At 39.9% G+C, this 17,665-nt stretch overlaps 1 protein-coding gene across 3 annotated transcripts in view; it reads right to left on the bottom strand.

Moving 5' to 3' along the window:
• Positions 1 to 301: 301 nt before the first annotated feature.
• CD86 (CD86 molecule) overlaps positions 302 to 17,665 on the bottom strand; it is a 95,296-nt gene continuing 77,932 nt past the window's right edge. For 2 of the 3 annotated variants that reach the window (XM_070406308.1, XM_070406309.1), the window contains one exon: positions 302 to 1,935. Coding sequence is in view for 2 of the 3 variants with exons in the window: in XM_070406309.1 (XP_070262410.1) it covers positions 1,931 to 1,935 (5 nt within the window). In the remaining variant the exon portion in view is untranslated. Of the gene's footprint in view, positions 1,936 to 3,483; positions 3,605 to 17,665 lie in introns of all 3 variants that reach the window. The other variant, XM_070406305.1, reaches the window with a different exon arrangement.

Genomic DNA, 17,665 nt, shown 5'->3' with positions numbered 1-17,665 from the left:
CATTGAGTTTGTGGAAATTTGCTACAGCAACTTTAGGAAACTAATAAAGTGAGTGATCTGGTAAATGTGTCATTTCTATATACTGCAGGAATAAGTTTACTTTTCTGTGGAAATTGTCATACATGTTGGTGGGTGTTTAATTTGGAACAAGCTCCTTTGGAAATTAGTTTGACTTTCTTTAGTAAAACAGAAGCTAAGCATATCTCACGACCCCATAAACAAATCCTAGTGTACGTGTATACCAGGACATGTGTATAAGAATGTGTTAAAAAAAAAAAACCACCCACAGAATTCAAGTGAGTACATTTGAAGACCCAATTGACTTTATTAGATGACATAAGAATTGGGCAGCAAATAGAAAGGCGCTATGAAGAGTTGAACAAAATGGAAAGGTTTTATGGACAGAAAGAGGGTGGGGCAATGGAGCTTTTGCAAAATAAAAGAAAGGATTGTTTCAGGCCAGGTCATCTTTTATTTGAGGGGAAAGGGAGAGGCAGGGGTCTCATGAAAATTATCTTACTAGTGCTAATCAGGATACTTTTGATTAACTGCTCGAAGTTCACATTCCTAGAGGAGGATCTGGCAATTAGGTCTTGGTTTGCTGTCATGGGGGCAAATGACTCCATTTTGGGCTTATTCTTTCATTTTTAACAATTCCCCCCTTTTGATCAAACAGCTGAGAGATGCGACAAAAAATTAAGGCATTAGTGCCACTCTCAGCTACCACTTTCTAGTTCTTGCAGCTTTTGCTGATGCTTTGTGTGGTATTCCTAGGTCATGACATGGTGCTGAATCTTGGAACTCTCACAGGCTGTGACCCCTGGCCCACAGCTTTCAAGACTGTCACTTTCTCTTCCCTCTCAGGTACTCCAGTCCTAGGGAGGTCATTTGCTGAGTAGTTAGCAGCTGTGAACATGCATTTACACTTCCCCAGGAGTGCTGAACCAGGTACAGCAGGTAGTGTTGGCCACAGCAGACACCTCCTCGCTCAGCAAAAGTATAATAGAAGGTTATTCTATTATCAAGAACAACTTTGGCTAGAGAATGTAAAGATTGGGATGGGGGGTGAGGGGTAGCTATTGCTTTCACAGCAGATTTCTGCCTCATTTGTATTTATTCCTAAACCAGAGAAGTAGGGACCTGCCAAAGGTCCTTTTAAAATTTAAAGTGAAGCCTCCTGTAAGTACTTTCTAACTCAACAATGTAGATTCAGAGAAGTTGACCAATGAGGAATCCCAGTTCATTTGTGAAGTTAGGGTTACAGTTAGATAATCTAAGAGGCATTGCCTGGCTGTGTGCTATGGCAGAACTGTGAGCAGACTCATTTTTCAGGAATTTCTGCATATACCTGTTCAAACCAGGGGTCAGTTAGATTTTTAATGCATATGGGAAGAGAATCTCCTAGCCTGAAACAAAGAGTCATCCTATATGCCTTGTAAAAATGGGTGCTGCTGTTGAGGACTCTTAATAGGTAGAGGAAAATCTTAGCTTGTTAATTATGTATAAATTGGAATCTTTGATAACAATCCAGCAATCTGAAAGGTCATCCTCTTAGTAATGGCCTGCGAGATGCATGATGGTTAGCTTTCCAGGCCAATGCTGGAGTAAAGGAAAGTAAAAGAAGACGAAAATGTTCCAAATTTATTGAAGTGGGAAGTCTTGACCCTTTGTCTTGAACAGAAGCACTCTAATTGATGTCAGCTCCTTCTCTTCCTCATCAGTTTGATTTGGAGGTCTCCAGCGTCTATACAGGACCAGATGTCAGGTAGAGCCTGATGCACACCCACAGCTCAGTTTTGTAGCAGTAGCACTTGGAAAGGTCCTTTCTAATGGGGCTCATGGGCTGTCTTCCTCTCATGATGCTTCTGGAATACCAGGTTCTAGACTGTAATGAACAGGAATCTTTGAATTGGGATCTGGTAAGTCTTCTTTAACCTGTTGACAATAGACTTGTATTAGAAGACATTAAAGATGTACAGTAGCTGATCATACTAGCATGGGCAACAAGGGATCAGCAGATGGTTGTATCCCAAAGCCCTGACTGTTCATTTAATTTACAGACATTGTTTACCCATCTTAATACTCTACTTCTGGAGCACACTGTTACCATGTCATAAGAGCATTAGGATGGCAAAAGTCTGGCAATGAGGGATCATTTTTGGCAGGTCAACTTTGAACCACTAGAGCCACATTTCTGGCCCTACAGAGATTTGCAAGACAAAGATAGTTGTTTTCAGTTCCCCAAGAACTGGATTGCAGCCTGAATAATATCAAAGCAATGACCCACTCATCCACTTACTGTTGGAATGGTTCTTTTCTAGTTTTAGCATAGGGACAAGGTGTTAAAAAAAAATTCCTACCAGGCTCTGAATATCAGCTTCCAATTTGACCAAATTTGTGATCAAAGGTTATTAATTCCTTTCAAATATCTTGTCAGGTTTTAGTTAAGACAAACAGTAAATATTTCTGTTTCCTGTTTGCTGTTTAAGAGAATAGCATAGCAGTTTTCTAGAAAATCTCTCAAGAGTCCCATCAATTTTAAGAGGGGCTCCTATGTGGCCCTCCTTTGAAGGTAGGTGTGAAGGCCTTGGATAATTTGCAAAGGATCTTGAGGAAAATTTCTTCTCCAGTGTTCCAGTTGATTACAATTAAGACATCAATTTCTGGGCCAGTGTTTTGATACTGAGGAGAGTATAATGTGGAGGCCTAAGGTGTTGTTTTAGATACCTTTCGTAGCTTTAATTTTTTATTATTAGCATTTTGCAATGAATCTTTCAATGAAGGCACTTTGGAGTATAAAGGCTTTTGTAAGTTTCTGCATATCAATTAAGGTAGCCATTCCATTTCTTTATGTTTAACTGGCATCCTTTGCTCTCAAGTGCATTTCTTAAGTGAACATTTTTGTCTAATTGGACCATTCCCTATGATGACCATTGTTAATACTTGGCCATTTTGCTAAATATCTGCAGTTTTGGGGACTATAGTTGTCAAATTTTTGGATACAAAGGATCCCATTTCCCTTAACCTTTACCTGTAGAAAAAAAGACAAACAAATTTGTGCACCTAAATATATCAGCAGTAACCAAGAGATATTACTGCATCCTGGCCAAGAAAAGGCCCTGTGGACACCACAGACAATTCCCACGGAACCATGGATTAGGGAAAGAATTGAACCAGAAAATCATAGGAATGGGACTGTGGACTAATTCCAAACAAATAGAGAATTGCAACTGCTACCACACCAACAGTTCCCAACGTGGAATCTGGGAGCAGAATCAAGGGCCAGAGTTTTCCACTACTAGTATATTGCCACTAACCAAGCGATGTTACTGAGTCCTGGCAATTGTGGTCTGAAAGGCTAGGGGCTTGGTTCTGGGGAGAACGCCCTAGCCAGCTCAAGCAGACCTACCCAGTAAGGGAAAGCCAATTAAATCGGAAGCTTAAATGCAAAGAGAGTGGAGCTCAAAACTGAGAGGAACTTACAGACAGCCCCGGAAATGGTGGGAAAGACAGTGAACTCAAAAGGGTTCCTGGGTACCACACTCATGTTTCTCTTCCCTGATGCCACTGGAAATCTCCTTTGATTGCATCACTGCCCCCAAATCTGTCATAAAACAAAATTTAACCAAGTAAATTTAAAGATCTAATTGGCTTTATTAAGTGATTCATGAATCAGGCAGCACCCCATCTAGCAACTAGAAGGGTATTCCAAGGAATGGTACAAAATGGAAGGTTTTCATAAGAAGAAAGAGGGTGGGGCATGGGAATTATTTGAAAAACCAAAGAAAGGTTGGTTTGGGGCCAGGTCATCTTTTTTAAGGGGAGGAGGGTAAAGAGAATGGTAGGGTATTATTATGCAAATTACCTTACTGGTGCTAATTGGGAAATTTCAGATTAATTGTTTAAAGTTCACATTCCTGGGAGAGGTTGCAGTTAAGTTTTGGTTTGCTAACATGGGGGTAAATGACTCCATTTTTATAGCCCCCATTTATTGGCCTGTTATTTCTTTTTAAACAAATGTTAACAATAGTATGCTATTTAATAAAAGGCTAATATGCAAATTGACTCAACGGTGGAATGACCAGTTGCTATGACACACACTGACCACCAGGGGGCAGATGCTTCATGCAGGAGCTGCCCCCTGGTGGTAAGTGCGCTCCCACAGGGGGAGAACCGCTCAGCCAGAAGCTGGGCTCACGGCTGGCGAGTGCAGCAATGGTGGCAGGAGCCTCTCCAGCCTCTGCGGCAGCACTAAGGAGCAGTGAGCCCAGCTGTAAGGAGCAGTGAGCAGGTGGGTGGTAAGGAGCGAGGGGTCCTGGACTGCAAGGGGGATGTCCAACTGCTGGCTTAGGCCTGCTCCCGGAGGCCTAAGCCATCAGTTGGACATCCCCTGAGGGCTCCTGGACTGCGAGAGGGCACAGGCCGGGCTGAGGGCCCCCCTGCCCCGAGTGCATAAATTTTGTGCATTAGGCCTCTAGTTCTTCATAACATCCCTAACTTAGGAAAAATTAAATTGCTCGGCAAGAATAAGTGAATTCTCAAAATTATGCTGAGTGAAAGAAGCCAGTCAAAAAAGTATACATACTCTATGATTTTCATTTATGGAAATTTATTATCCATAAGTTAATCTACGTAATCCATGATTTATAATGACAAAACACGATTGATAGCTGTCTGAGGGCCAAGGATGGAGAGAGGGATGGACTGCAGAGGGAGTGCTGAATCTTTTGGGAGTGAAGGAAATGTTCTGAATCTTGGTTTTGGCAGCAGTTTCATGGGTATACAAGCAGTATGAATTAAAAACTTGAATGTAGATTGACAACCAAGATGGCGGCATAGGTAAACACGGGAGTTTGCTGCCTCGAACAACCACTTCAAAAATACAACTAAAAGACGGAACGGACATCATCCAGAACCACAGGAAAGCTGGCTGAGTGGATGTTCTACAACTAGGAGGAAAGAGAAGAGCATACCGAGGCTCAGAGGAGGCGCAGTGCTGAAGTAAAATACTAAGGTTCGGAGTGCATGTGGAGCGGGCTGGAGGCTGAGGGCGCGGTTGTTTTCAATCGGGAGGGAGTCTCAGGCTCTGAGCTCCAGTTCCGGGCGAGTCTCTAAGGACCCAGACTCATACGGGAGAAGCGGGACTGTCTGGCATCGCTCAGAACCCTAGGGCAGCTTTCTCTCTGTGGGGCTTACAGCGACTACTGGGACACTGAGAAGCAGAGCCTCTGAGGGCAAGACTGAGAGCAGCCATAATTGCTAACCCCGCCCTGTTGATCCCGTGGGACCCGCCCCGCCCAAGCCCTGCAGGGAGGCTTTTGCTGGATAGCCTCAGGCAAAGGCTAGATTAGCACCTCCCTAGAGATCCAGGAGCCAGGAAGCCCAGAGGTCAGAGTGGGACCATCCAGCTTTAAGCTCCGTGGAACCATAAAAGACACACTCAGGAGGCAGACTCAGTGAGCACCAAAGCCCCATCGAAGCAAGTCTAGCCCCAGAGGGGTGTCTCCAGCACAGAAGTTCTCCCACCGCAGACACAGCTGATTCTCACAGCCAATTGACCTGGAGGTCAATTCCTCACAGTGATAACTACAACAATCAAGGCTTAACCACAACAAGACTGTGCACAAAGCCCACAAGGGGGTGCACCAAGAGTGTCTACCTTAGGTAATTGGGACACTTAGCACAGAAAGGCACTCTATCGACACAGCGAAGCATAAAAAAATGCCGAGACAAAGAAACAGGACACAAACGACAGAATTGGAGGAAAGCAAACTGTTGGATATAGAGTTCAAAACCACAATTTTAAGGTCTTTAAAGAACTGTTTAGAAGCCCTCGAAAAGACTGGTAAGACTGCCGATAAATGTAGTGAGATCCTCAAGAAATCTAATGAGACCCTCGATGTTGTGATAAAGGACCAACTAGAAATTAAGCATACACTGACTGAAATAAAGAATATTATACAGACTCCCAACAGCAGACCAGAGGGTCGCAAGGATCAAGTCAAAGATTTGAAATACGAAGAAGCAAAAAACACCCAACCGGAAAAGCAAAATGAAAAAAGAATCCGAAAATATGAAGATAGTGTAAGGAGCCTCTGGGACAGCTTCAAGCGTACCAACATCCGAATTATAGGGGTGCCAGAAGATGAGAGAGAGCAAGATATTGAAAACCTATTTGAAGAAATAATGACAGAAAACTTCCCCTACCTGGTGAAAGGAATAGACTTCCAAGTCCAGGAAGCGCAGAGAACCCCAAACAAAAGGAATCCAAAGAGGACCACACCAAGACACATCATAATTAAAATGCCAAGAGCAAAAGACAAAGAGAGAATCCTAAAAGCAGCAAGAGAAAGAAAATCAGTTACCTACAAGGGAGTACCCATACGACTGTCAGCTGATTTCTCAACAGAAACTTTACAGGCCAGAAGGGAATGGCAAGAAATATTCAAAGTGATGAACACCAAGAACCTACAACCAAGACTACTTTATCCAGCAAAGCTATCATTCAGAAGTGAAGGCCAGATAAAGAGCTTCACAGATAAGAAAAAGCTAAAGGAGTTCATCACCACCAAACCAATATTATATGAAATGCTGAAAGGTATCCTGTAAGAAGAGGAAGAAGAAGAAAAAGGTAAAGATACAAATTATGAACAACAAATACACATCTATCAACAAGTGAATCTAAAAATCAAGTGAATAAATAATCTGATGAACTGGTGATTGTAATAGAATCAGGGACATAGAAAGGGAATGGACTGACTATTCTTGGGGGGGGAGGGGAGAAAGGGGTGTGGGGGTGAGTGAAGAGATTAGACAACAATCGTGCACCTATGGATGAGGACAGTGGGTGGGGAGTGAGGGCAGAGGGTGGGGTTGGAACTGGGTGGAGGGGAGTTATGGTGGGAAAAAAGAGTAACTAATGTAATAATCTGAACAATAAAGATTTAATTAAAAAAAGAAAAAAAAAAAAAAAAAAAAAAAACTTGAATGTAAGACCTAAAAGCATAAAACTCCTAGAAGAAATCACAGGTGGTGAGTTTCTTGATGTATGTCTTAGTAATAATTTTTTGGATTTGACACCAAAAGCAAAGGCAACAAAAACAAACAAGCAAACAAACAAACAAATAAATAAGTGGGACAACATCAAATAAAGAAACTGCAAAACAAAGGAAACCATTGATAAAATGAAAAAGTAATTGAATGAACATATTTTCAAATAATATATTTGATTAGGTACTAAAACATCAAAAATATATAAATAACTCATACAACTCAATAGTAAAAAAAATCTGATTAAAAATGGGCAGACAATCTAAATAAATTTTTCCAAAAAAGGCATAAAGACAGCTAATAAGTATATAAAAAGATGTTCAACATCATTAATCATTAGAGAAAAGTCAATCAAAACCTCACACCAGAAGTGGATGCTGCACAGACATGCTCCCAGGAACAAACTGATATTACAACTAAAATACAGAAAAACTTCCTGAATAACCAACAGAAAACTCACAGGAGAGAACCCTGACACCTGAGGACCGAAAGTGGAGACTGCATAGAGATTGGTAGGAAGGGTGGAGGCGTGAAAGGGTGGTGGGGCGCCCACAGATAGCAACTGAAGTCCTGGAGAGATACTCAGATGTGGGGGGTTGCCACTGAGAACTCTGGGATCTAATCCCCAATATGGGCTCCCCAGCAGAGAGCACCAAAACTGAGGCGGGTACCCACATAACATCTGGCTGTGAAAAGCAGTGGGGTGCTGTCTGCCAGAGAGTAACAGCTAAAAATTCAGGCACCCTTTTAAAGGGCCAATGCACAAAATTGCCCATGGAGCCATCCACCTTGTGCTCTGGCAGAGGAAGGGGGAAGTGGACTGGAGCTGTGAGAGCAGAAGCCAGGACTGGGGACTTGTGGCATAGAGCTCAGAAGGCAGACATCCCAAGTTTCCTGGGCTGAGTCATTCCCTCACACAGCGGAAGACATCTTTTACACATAGACATTTGTCTTGACTGGGGGGAAGACAATTGACACATCCTATTAGAAAACACCTTGCCCTGAGGCCACTTAAAGAATAAAAATAACAATTAGCTTCCAGGCAGAAGCAACTGCCCCACCCTGTTGAAAAAAACCTCTCACCACACCTGAGGACAATTGCCCAGGGGCAAGTCAAGTGGAATCCTGTCAGTCTGTAGGAAGAGAAGATCTCTGGAGGCTTTGAGTCTTTGCCTGATCTAATTAATCAGAAACAGCCTTTAACACTGTCCTGCACTAGAGATTGAGAGGTGTGGAGAATCTATCCTAATACATAGTCACAAAACCAAATAGAAAGCCAAAATGAGAAAACAAACAATCCCCAAATGAAAGAACTAGAGAATTTTCCAGAAGAAGAGGTAAATGAAGCAGAGATAAGAAATTTATCTGAAACAGAGTTCAGAATAATGATGGTAAAGATGCTCAACATCATGAAAAAAGATACAGTAACTATGAGATAAAGAATGACGTAACACAAATAAAGAACACATTGGAAGGAATACATAGCAGATTCGGGGAAACTGAGGATCAAATAAGTGAATTAGAAGACAGAGTTGAAAATATCACTCAATCAAAGAACCAAAAGAAAAAATAATTAAAAAACAGGAGGACAGCTTAAGGAAGCTGTGAGACAATGTGAAACATAACAATATTAGAATAGCAGGTGTGCCAGAAGAGGCAGTAAGGGTGAAAGGCATAGAGAAGGTGTTTGAAGAAATAATGGCAGAAAACTTCCCTAACCTGGTAAAGGAATAAAATCACACAAGTTCAGGAGGCACAGAGAACCCCAAACAAGAAGAACCCAAATAGGCCCATGCTCAGACACATCATAATTAAAATGCCAAAAATTAAAGACAAAGAGAGAATCTTAAAGGCAGCAAGAGAAAAGAAAATTGCCTAAACCGGTTTGGCTCAGTGGATAGAGCGTCGGCCTGCGGACTGAAGGGTCCCAGGTTTGATTCCGGTCAAGGGCATGTGCCTGGGTTGCGGGCACATCCCCAGTAGGAGATGTGCAGGAGGCAGCTGATCGATGTTTCTCTCTCATTGATGTTTCTAATTCTCTATCTCTTTCCTTTCCTCTCTGTAAAAGATTAATAAAATATATTTTAAAAAAATAAATCATAGTATATTCTCAAAGTGGAATTAAAAAAAAGAGAGAGAGAAAAGAAAATTGTTACCTACAAAGAAGTTCCCATAAGGCTGACACCTGATTTCTCACCAGAAACTCTACAGGCCAGGAGGGAATGGCATAAAGTACTCAAGGTAATGGAAAACAAGAATCTGAGACCAAGATTACTATATCCAGTAAGGCTATCATTCAAATAGATGGTCAAATAAAGAGCTTCCCACACAAAAAAAAAGGCTAAAGGAGTATATCACCACCAAGTCAGCATTACAAGAAATGTAAGTCAGCATTAAAGAGATTGCTATAATGAGAAGAAGAAACAGAGAGAGAAACCTAGCCATACAGAATTAAAATGGCTATAAATAAGTACCTATCAATAATAACCCTAAATGTAAATGGACTAAATGCTCCAATCAAAAGGCGTAGGGTAGCTGAATGGTTATAAAAACAAGACCCAACTATATGCTGTCTACAAGAGACCCACCTCAAAACAAAAGGCACACATATGATAAAAGTGAAGGGATGAAAAAAATTTGCCATGCAAATGGAAAAGAAAAAAAAAGCTGGAGTAGCAATACTCATATTTGACAAAATAGACTTTAAAATGAAGGCCATCACAAGAGACAACAAAGGTCACTACAAAATACTAAAGGGGTCAATCCAACAAGAGGATATACCCCTGGTAAACATATATGCACCCAATATAGGAGCATCTAAATATATATGAAAACTTCTAGAGGACTTTAATGGAGAGATTGACAACAATATAGTCATAACAGGGGACTTTAACACCCCTCTGACTTCACTGGATAGATCTTCCAGACAAAAACTTAACAAGGACATAGAGACTCTAAAGGACACACTGAATCAGATGGATTTAATTGACATTTATAGAACATTTCATCCCAACGCAGCAGAATATACATTCTTCTCAAGTGCACATGGATCATTCACAAAGATAGACCACAGGTTAGGACACAAAGCAAGTCTCTACAAGTTCAAGAAGATTGAAATCATATCAAGCATCTTCTCATATGATAGTGGAGTGAAATTAGAAATCAACTACAGTAAAAACACCCAAAAACATTCAAATAATGGAGGCTAAATAGCATGTTATTATACAATGAATGGGTTACCAATGAGATCGAGAAAGAAATAATAAAAACTTCCTGGAAACAAATGAAAATGAACACACAACAACCCCAAATCTCTGGGACACAGCAAAAGCAGTCCTGAGAGGGAAGTTCATAGTACTACAGGCATGCCTCAAAAAACAAGAAAATTCAGCAATAAACTGTTTAACCCTACAACTTAAAGAACTAGAAAGATAACAACAAGAAGAGCCCAGAGTAAGTAGAAGGAAGGAAATAATAAAGATTAGAGCAGAAATAAATAACATAGAGACTAAAAAAACAATACAAAAATATCAATGAAACCAAGAGTTGGTTATTTGAAAGGATAAACAAAATTGATAAACCATTAGCCAAATTAATCAAGAAACAAAGAGAGAGGACCCAAATAAAGAAATCAGAAACAAAAGTGGAGAAGTAACCACTGACACCACAGAAATACAAAGGATTGTAAGAATATACTATGAACAACTATATGCCAAGAAGCTGGACGATGTAGATGAAATAGACAAATTCTTAGAAAAATACAATCTCCCAAGACTGAATCAGGAAGAATCAAAAAACGTGAATAAGCCAATAACAACCGATGAAATAGAAGCAGTAATAAAAAAAAACAACTCCCACCAAACAAAAGCCCAGGTCTGGATGGCTTCACAGGGGAGTTTTACCAAACATTCAAAGAACTAACACCTATACTCCTCAAACTATTTCAAAAATCCAAGAGGAAAGAACACTTCCAAACTCTTTTTATGAGGCCAGCATTATCCTAATTTTAAAACCAGATAAAGATACTGCAAAGAAAGAGAATTACAGGCCAATATTCATGATGAACATAGATGCTAAAATCCTCAACAAAATCTTAGCAAATTGCATCCAGCAATATATTTAAAAGATCATACACCATGATCAAGTGGGATTTATTCCAGGGATGCAAGGCTGGTACAATATTAGCAAATCAATAAATGTGATACATCACATAAAAAATTGAAAGGCAAAAATCACATGATCATATCAATAGACACAGAGAAAGCATTCAACAAAATCCAACACCCATTTTTGATAAAAACCCTCAGCAAGGTGGGAATAGAGAGAGCATATCTCAACATGATAAAGGCCAAATATGACAAACCTACAGCCAACATCATTCTTAATGGGCAAAAACTAAAACCGTTTTCCCTAAGAACAGAAACAAGACAGGGATGCCCAGTTTTACCACTCCTGTTCGACATAGTACCGGAAGTATTAGCCATTGCAATTAGACAAGAAGAAGAAATAAAAGGCATCCAAATTGGAAAAGCAGAAGTAAAACTGTCCTTATTTGCAGATGATATAATATTGTACATAGAAAACCCCAAAGACTCCATCCAAAAACTATTAGACTTAATAAATGAATTTGGCAATGTAGCAGGATACAAAATTAACGCCCTGAAATCTACGGCCTTCTTATACACCAATAATGAACTCACAGAAAGAGAAACTAAAAAAACAATCCCATTTACCATTGCACCAAAAAAATTGAGATACCTAGGAATAAACTTAACTAAGGAGGTAAAAGACCTGTACTCGGAAAGCTACAGGACATTGAAAAAAGAGATATGTTGATGATAGACATTCTGACAGGTGTAAGATGGTACCTCATTGTCATTTTGATTTGCATCTCTCGGATGATTAGTGATTTTGAGCACGTTTTCATATGTCTCTTGGCTTTCTGAATGTCCTCTTTTGAAAGGTGTCTATTTAGGTCCTTTGCCCATTTTTTGATTGGATTGTTTATCTTCCTTTTGTTAAGTTGTATGAGTTCCCTATAAATGTTGGAGATTAAACCCTTATCACTGATAACATTGGCAAATATGTTCTCCCATGCAGTGGGCTTTCTTGTTGTTTTGTTGATGGTTTCTTTTGCTGTGCAGAAGCTTTTCATTTTGATGTAGTCCCATTTGTTTATTTTCTCCTTAGTTTCCAATGCCCTAGGAGCTGTATTGGTGAAGATATTGCTTTGGCATATGTCTGAGATTTTGTTGCCTTTGGATTCCTCTAGTATTTTTATGGTTTCCTGTCTTACATTTTGAGTTTATTTTTGTGTATGGTGTAAGTTAGTGATCTAGTTTCATTTTTTTGCATGTATCTGTCCAATTTTTCCAATACCATTTATTGAAGAGACTGTCTTGACTCCACTGTATGTTCTTGCCTCCTTTGTCAAATATTAATTGAGCATGTTGGTTCGGGTCGATTTCTGGGCTCTATATTCTATTGCATTGATCTATATGTTTGTTCTTATGCCAGTACCAAGCAGTTTTGAGAACAGTGGCTTTGTAATAGAGCTTGATATCTGCAATTGAGATCCCACCTACTTTGTTCTTCTTTCTCAGGATCACTGCAGCTATTCAGGGTCTTTTTTTTTATTCCAGATGAATTTTTGGAGAGTTCATTCTAGGTCTGTGAAATATGCTGTTGGTATTTTAATAGGGAGTGCGTTGAATTTCTAGACTGCTTTGGGTAGTATGGACATTTTAATGATGTTAATTCTACCAATCCAAGAACATGGTATGTTCTTCCATCTGTTTATGTCTGGAGAGGAGGCAGAGAAAAAGGAACACTCATGCACTGCTGGTGGGAATGGAGACTGGTGCAGCTACTATGGAAGACAGTATGGAGTTTCCTCAAAAAGTTAAAAATGGAAAGCAGAAACATCAATCAGAAAGGATATATGCATCCCATCTGTTCATAGCAGCACAATTTACCATAGGTAACATTTGGAAACAGCCTAAGTGCTCATCAGCAGATGAATGGATTAGAAAACTGTGGTACATCTACACAATGGAATACTATGCTACTGTAAAAAAGAAGGAATTCTTACCATTTGCAACAGCATGGATGGAACTGGAGAGCATTATGCTAAGTGAAATAAGCCAGTCAATGAAAGAAAAATACCAGATGATCTCACTCATTTATGGATAATAAAGACCATTATAAACTGATGAACACAAATAGATACAGAGGCAGAGCAGCATTGAACAGACTGTCAAACTACAGCGGGAAGGACGGAGAGGGTTGGGAGGGGGGTAAGAGATCAACTGAAGGACTTGTATGCATGCATATAAGCATAACCAATGGACACAAGACACTGGTGGGTAGGGGATTCCAGGGGAAGGTCAAGGGGGAAAAAAAGGAGACATATGTGATACTCTTTTTAATACTCTAAGCAATAAAACAAAATTAAAAATAAAATAAAATGTTATTTACTGCAAAAAAAAAAGAAAAAGAAAAAAGAGATAGAGGAAGGCATAAACCAATGGAAGAATATACTGTGTTCATGGATTGGTAGAATCAACATCATTAAAATGTCCATACTACCCAAAGCAATCTCTAGATTCAATGCAATTTCCATTTAAATACCAACAGCATATTTCACAAACCTAAAACATACTCTCCATAAATATTTAATGTTTATTGCATGTAATGCTATATTTAAAATGGTTTTTCTTGAAATTTAAAAAAAACCAAAAACCTCACAATAGTTAGAAAGGCTATTACAAAAAAGACAAGAAATAATAAGTCTCAGTGAGAAAGTGGAGAAAAGGGAACCCTTATGCACTATTGGTGGAAATGCAGTTTGGTGCAGCCAATATGGAAAACAGTATGGGGGTTCCTAAAAAAATTAACATAGAACCATCACATGATCCAGCAATTCAACTTCTGAATATCTACACAAAGAAGACTAAAATACTAATCTGAAAACATATATGCACCCTCATGTTTACTGCAGAGTTATTTACAATTGCTAAGACAAGGAAATAACTTAAGTATCCATCGATGATAAAACCAACTTTTAAACGAAGATAGAATTAGGGGAGGAGGTTCCTGTATGAGTAAGGGCAAATCTCAGAGAGAGGGAAGCTGTGGGTTATCAGTCAACATTCACAGCACCTGGGGAAGAGGTGCATTGGCCAGGTAAAGGGGTCCTGGGTGGGACACCAGCAACAACCATTACACCACCTTTCCTCCGTTCCATGTATTTAAGTTCGGTTTGATTCCATTCACCTAGGATTTGGGGGAGGGAGCAAGAGAGAATAAGTTCCAAAATCCCTAGTCATGGTCATAGCTTCTGGGATAAACTTGTGACTTAAACAAGCCCAATCAGCATCCTCTTAAGGACATTCTGCTGGATCCAACAGAGAAGATACTCTGGACAACATAAGCTGGAGCTGCTTGTGGCCACCTTTCCTGGCTGCATTGAAGGAACCTGCTTATAATAGGAGAGGATATCAGCAGGCAAAAAATCTGAGCCAAAATAAAGTTGAAGAGAGAAAGAGAGTGGCCTGAAAATACTGATTGTGCCTTTAGTCTCAGCCGGGCCAAGGCTTTCCCATTCTGTAATGCAGCGGTTCTCAACCTGGGGGTCGCGACCCCTTTGGGGGTCGAACCACCCTTTCACAGGGGTCGCCTAAGACCGTCGGAAAACACATATATGATTACATATTGTTTTTGTGATTAATCACTATGCTTTAATTATGTTCAATTTGTAACAATGAAATTGGTGGTCACCACAACATGAGGAACTGTATTAAAGGGACATGGCATTAGGAAGGTTGAGAACCACTGCTGTAATTTATCAATTCAGAACATTTTGTTGTCTTGAACAGAAAGTCTGACTTAAGGAATAAAATCAACTCTAGGAATAAAAAGGGATGTGAGGAGAGGAGAGGGAGAGAGAGAAAAATGACTTATTGGCTCACATAACTGAAGAGCCCAGGAGTAGATTTGTTTCAAGGATGGCTGGAGGGGCCTGCCTGACCTCACTATGATCCATCTCTTGGATCTACTTTCTTAGGACTGCCTCCATCTTTGGGTTCAATGTGAATTAGACAATAAGCTGAGTGACAGATATTCTGGTTTCCTCAAAATCTACTTACTCCGTTTAATAATAGTCCCATGATTCCTGAATCAAACATCCAAACCTGGGTTCTCTCTTTCTTTAGGATAAATTATTTCTGAGTATTGCCAGTTCTTCCCCATCACTTCTTTCCTCATGATCACTTATACCAGAGCCTTAGTGTAGGACAATTTGGGTTCACATTTCATCATCCTGCCCCAATACAACAAAAATGGTAGGTCACTAATCTACTGCTCTCATAATTCTTTTATCTTCTCTATATTCTCATACTATCTTACTTCAGTATGCTTTCTTTTTGGTTCTCCTAAAAGTTACTAAACTTCTAAAAGATGATGCAAACTTTTCCCTTCTTCCCAAGATAATACACGTAAACTGTTTAACATAGTTCCTGGCACATGGTGGGCTCAAGAAATAGAGATGAAGATGATGATGCAGAAACATCTCTTCCTTACATAGGTTTGGGAAGATTTGAAAGTTGTTTCCAATGCTTCATACCCTAATGTAAGATGTTCTTCATGTTTCACTGATATTTTCTGCTACAAATAAACCATTGCTAGTAAGTTCTGGATATAAGCAATTACTTTGAGAGAATGAAAGTTTTTAAAATTCTCATTGATCTGCCATCTTGTTTCTCTAAGTCTTGCTACAGTACTTTTTTTTTTTTTTATCCAAGACTGTTTAAACCCTGAGAACATTCATACATGTTAATAATATGCATGGCTGGTTTGGACACAGAAACAGATTTATTTTTAATGTTTGAAAAGCAATCCTTTTCTTTTTTTTTAAATTGATAGAGTCTCAAACTCTGACACACTAAAAGAATTCAATAAATAAATTTAAAACTAGAGAAAATATTAGTAAATCCTAAAAAAAGAGGACTGATTTGATTGTTTGGATCAGCTTTTTAAAAATGGAATAGATGATGTTTTCCCATCAAGTGGACACAGCTCACTTGTTCTTACAGAGGTTGTGAGGTCTGAAGCCTGAGGGCAAATACGTGATGTGTACAGTTAAAAAGTGGCAGGTGGACTGGTGGAAACAGCATATAACTGGTAGTTTGTGCTACCAGTCAGCAAGGTAATCATACCCTGGCACATTTTAAACTTCACATATATGCTTTGGGTTGCCAATACGAATTTAAGAAATTCGTATCAAATTAATTATTTGATAGTCAGGGATCTGGAAGCAAATAGCCCTTGCTTTTCGTTCTGTGTCTATTGTCTCTCATATCTGAAATTAACCTTTGCCCTAACTCATGCTGGGTCTGTGATATAGAAAAGGACCTTTTCACCTTGGTGACTAAATCAAAGACTGATGTATAATACTATTTTTAGTCTTCTAGCTATGGCGGATCATCTAGCCTTTCCAACTTTGTATTTTAGGATTTCTTTCCTCTCATTCAGACTGAGTACAGAGAACTCCTGTGATCTACCTCTAGTAGAGCAACTCCCTTAAGGTTCCATTTCCCTGTCATTTGGATTCACTTCTGTAGTGGAGTCTACTCGGCCATGCCCTGGTCTAATGAGCACAGGCACCAGGATCCACTCTGGAAATGTCAGGAGGCTTTGCCTAGTTCGGCTTCTTAGAAATGTCATGCTTGTGCCAGTTTCCTAACTGATTTTCCTGCCTCTGATATACACACTCATCTCCCCCACAAACCATCTTCTGTATGAGTGCCCTCTAAAATGGATGTCTTTCAAAATCTTGGCTAGGGATCCCTGCCCCCCTCCCCCCTTTTTATCTCAACCTGACTGCTTAGAATTTTATGTTCTATTTAGCAAGAACAGAGCTCTTGCTAAATATCAACAGAGGAGTAGAGATTTGGGCAATGTCTGGAAATAATCTTACAAAGGGGAGGTAAGGAAGGTCTTAGAAAGATGGCTTTGGCCTCAGATAGTAAAGATGGAAAAGTCCCCTGGGCTGAGATGCTGAAAGGCTTCTTCATGTGATGCTGATGTAGCAATGATTGTAGGAGCATTTGTGGCTTTCATCAGGGTGTGCAGGGACTTCTGGTTTGAGAGTCATATGAAAATCGACACCCACCCCTATTACTCCATGATGACTTCCTGTTCCAATTCTCTCACTACTAATCCTCCCTCATCACTCTTAACCCCACTCTAATTACAGGTTTGCTGGGGCTCTTCTCCTCTCCTCTCCTCTCCTCTCCTCTCCTCTCCTCTCCTCTCCTCTCCTCTTTTCATTTGTATAATCCTCATATCTTCTAGATTGTCCTTGATCTCATGAGGTATGTATGTTTTATTAAGCCTATTTATACATAAGGAAACTGAGAATCAGGGAGATTAAGTAATTTGCCTAAGGTCACAGGCCAACTATAACAGCGTCAGGTCTATCTGACCCAAAGTCCATGCTCTGGCTGTGTTACACTGTGCTGACTCCCACTTCACAGCTCTTCCAGGGAACAGGAAGAACAGAGGGTCTGAGTAAGGTGGAAAGCACCTTGGTCTGAAGATTGGGAACCTAAATTCT

This window comes from Myotis yumanensis, unplaced genomic scaffold, assembly GCF_028538775.1.
Source record: "Myotis yumanensis isolate MYYU_CA2020_CCGP unplaced genomic scaffold, mMyoYum1.0.hap1 SCAF_2, whole genome shotgun sequence".
Classification (NCBI taxonomy): Eukaryota; Metazoa; Chordata; class Mammalia; order Chiroptera; family Vespertilionidae; genus Myotis; species Myotis yumanensis.
Note: the sequence above shows the minus strand (reverse complement) of the source record. Positions and strands in the feature narration are given on the sequence as shown.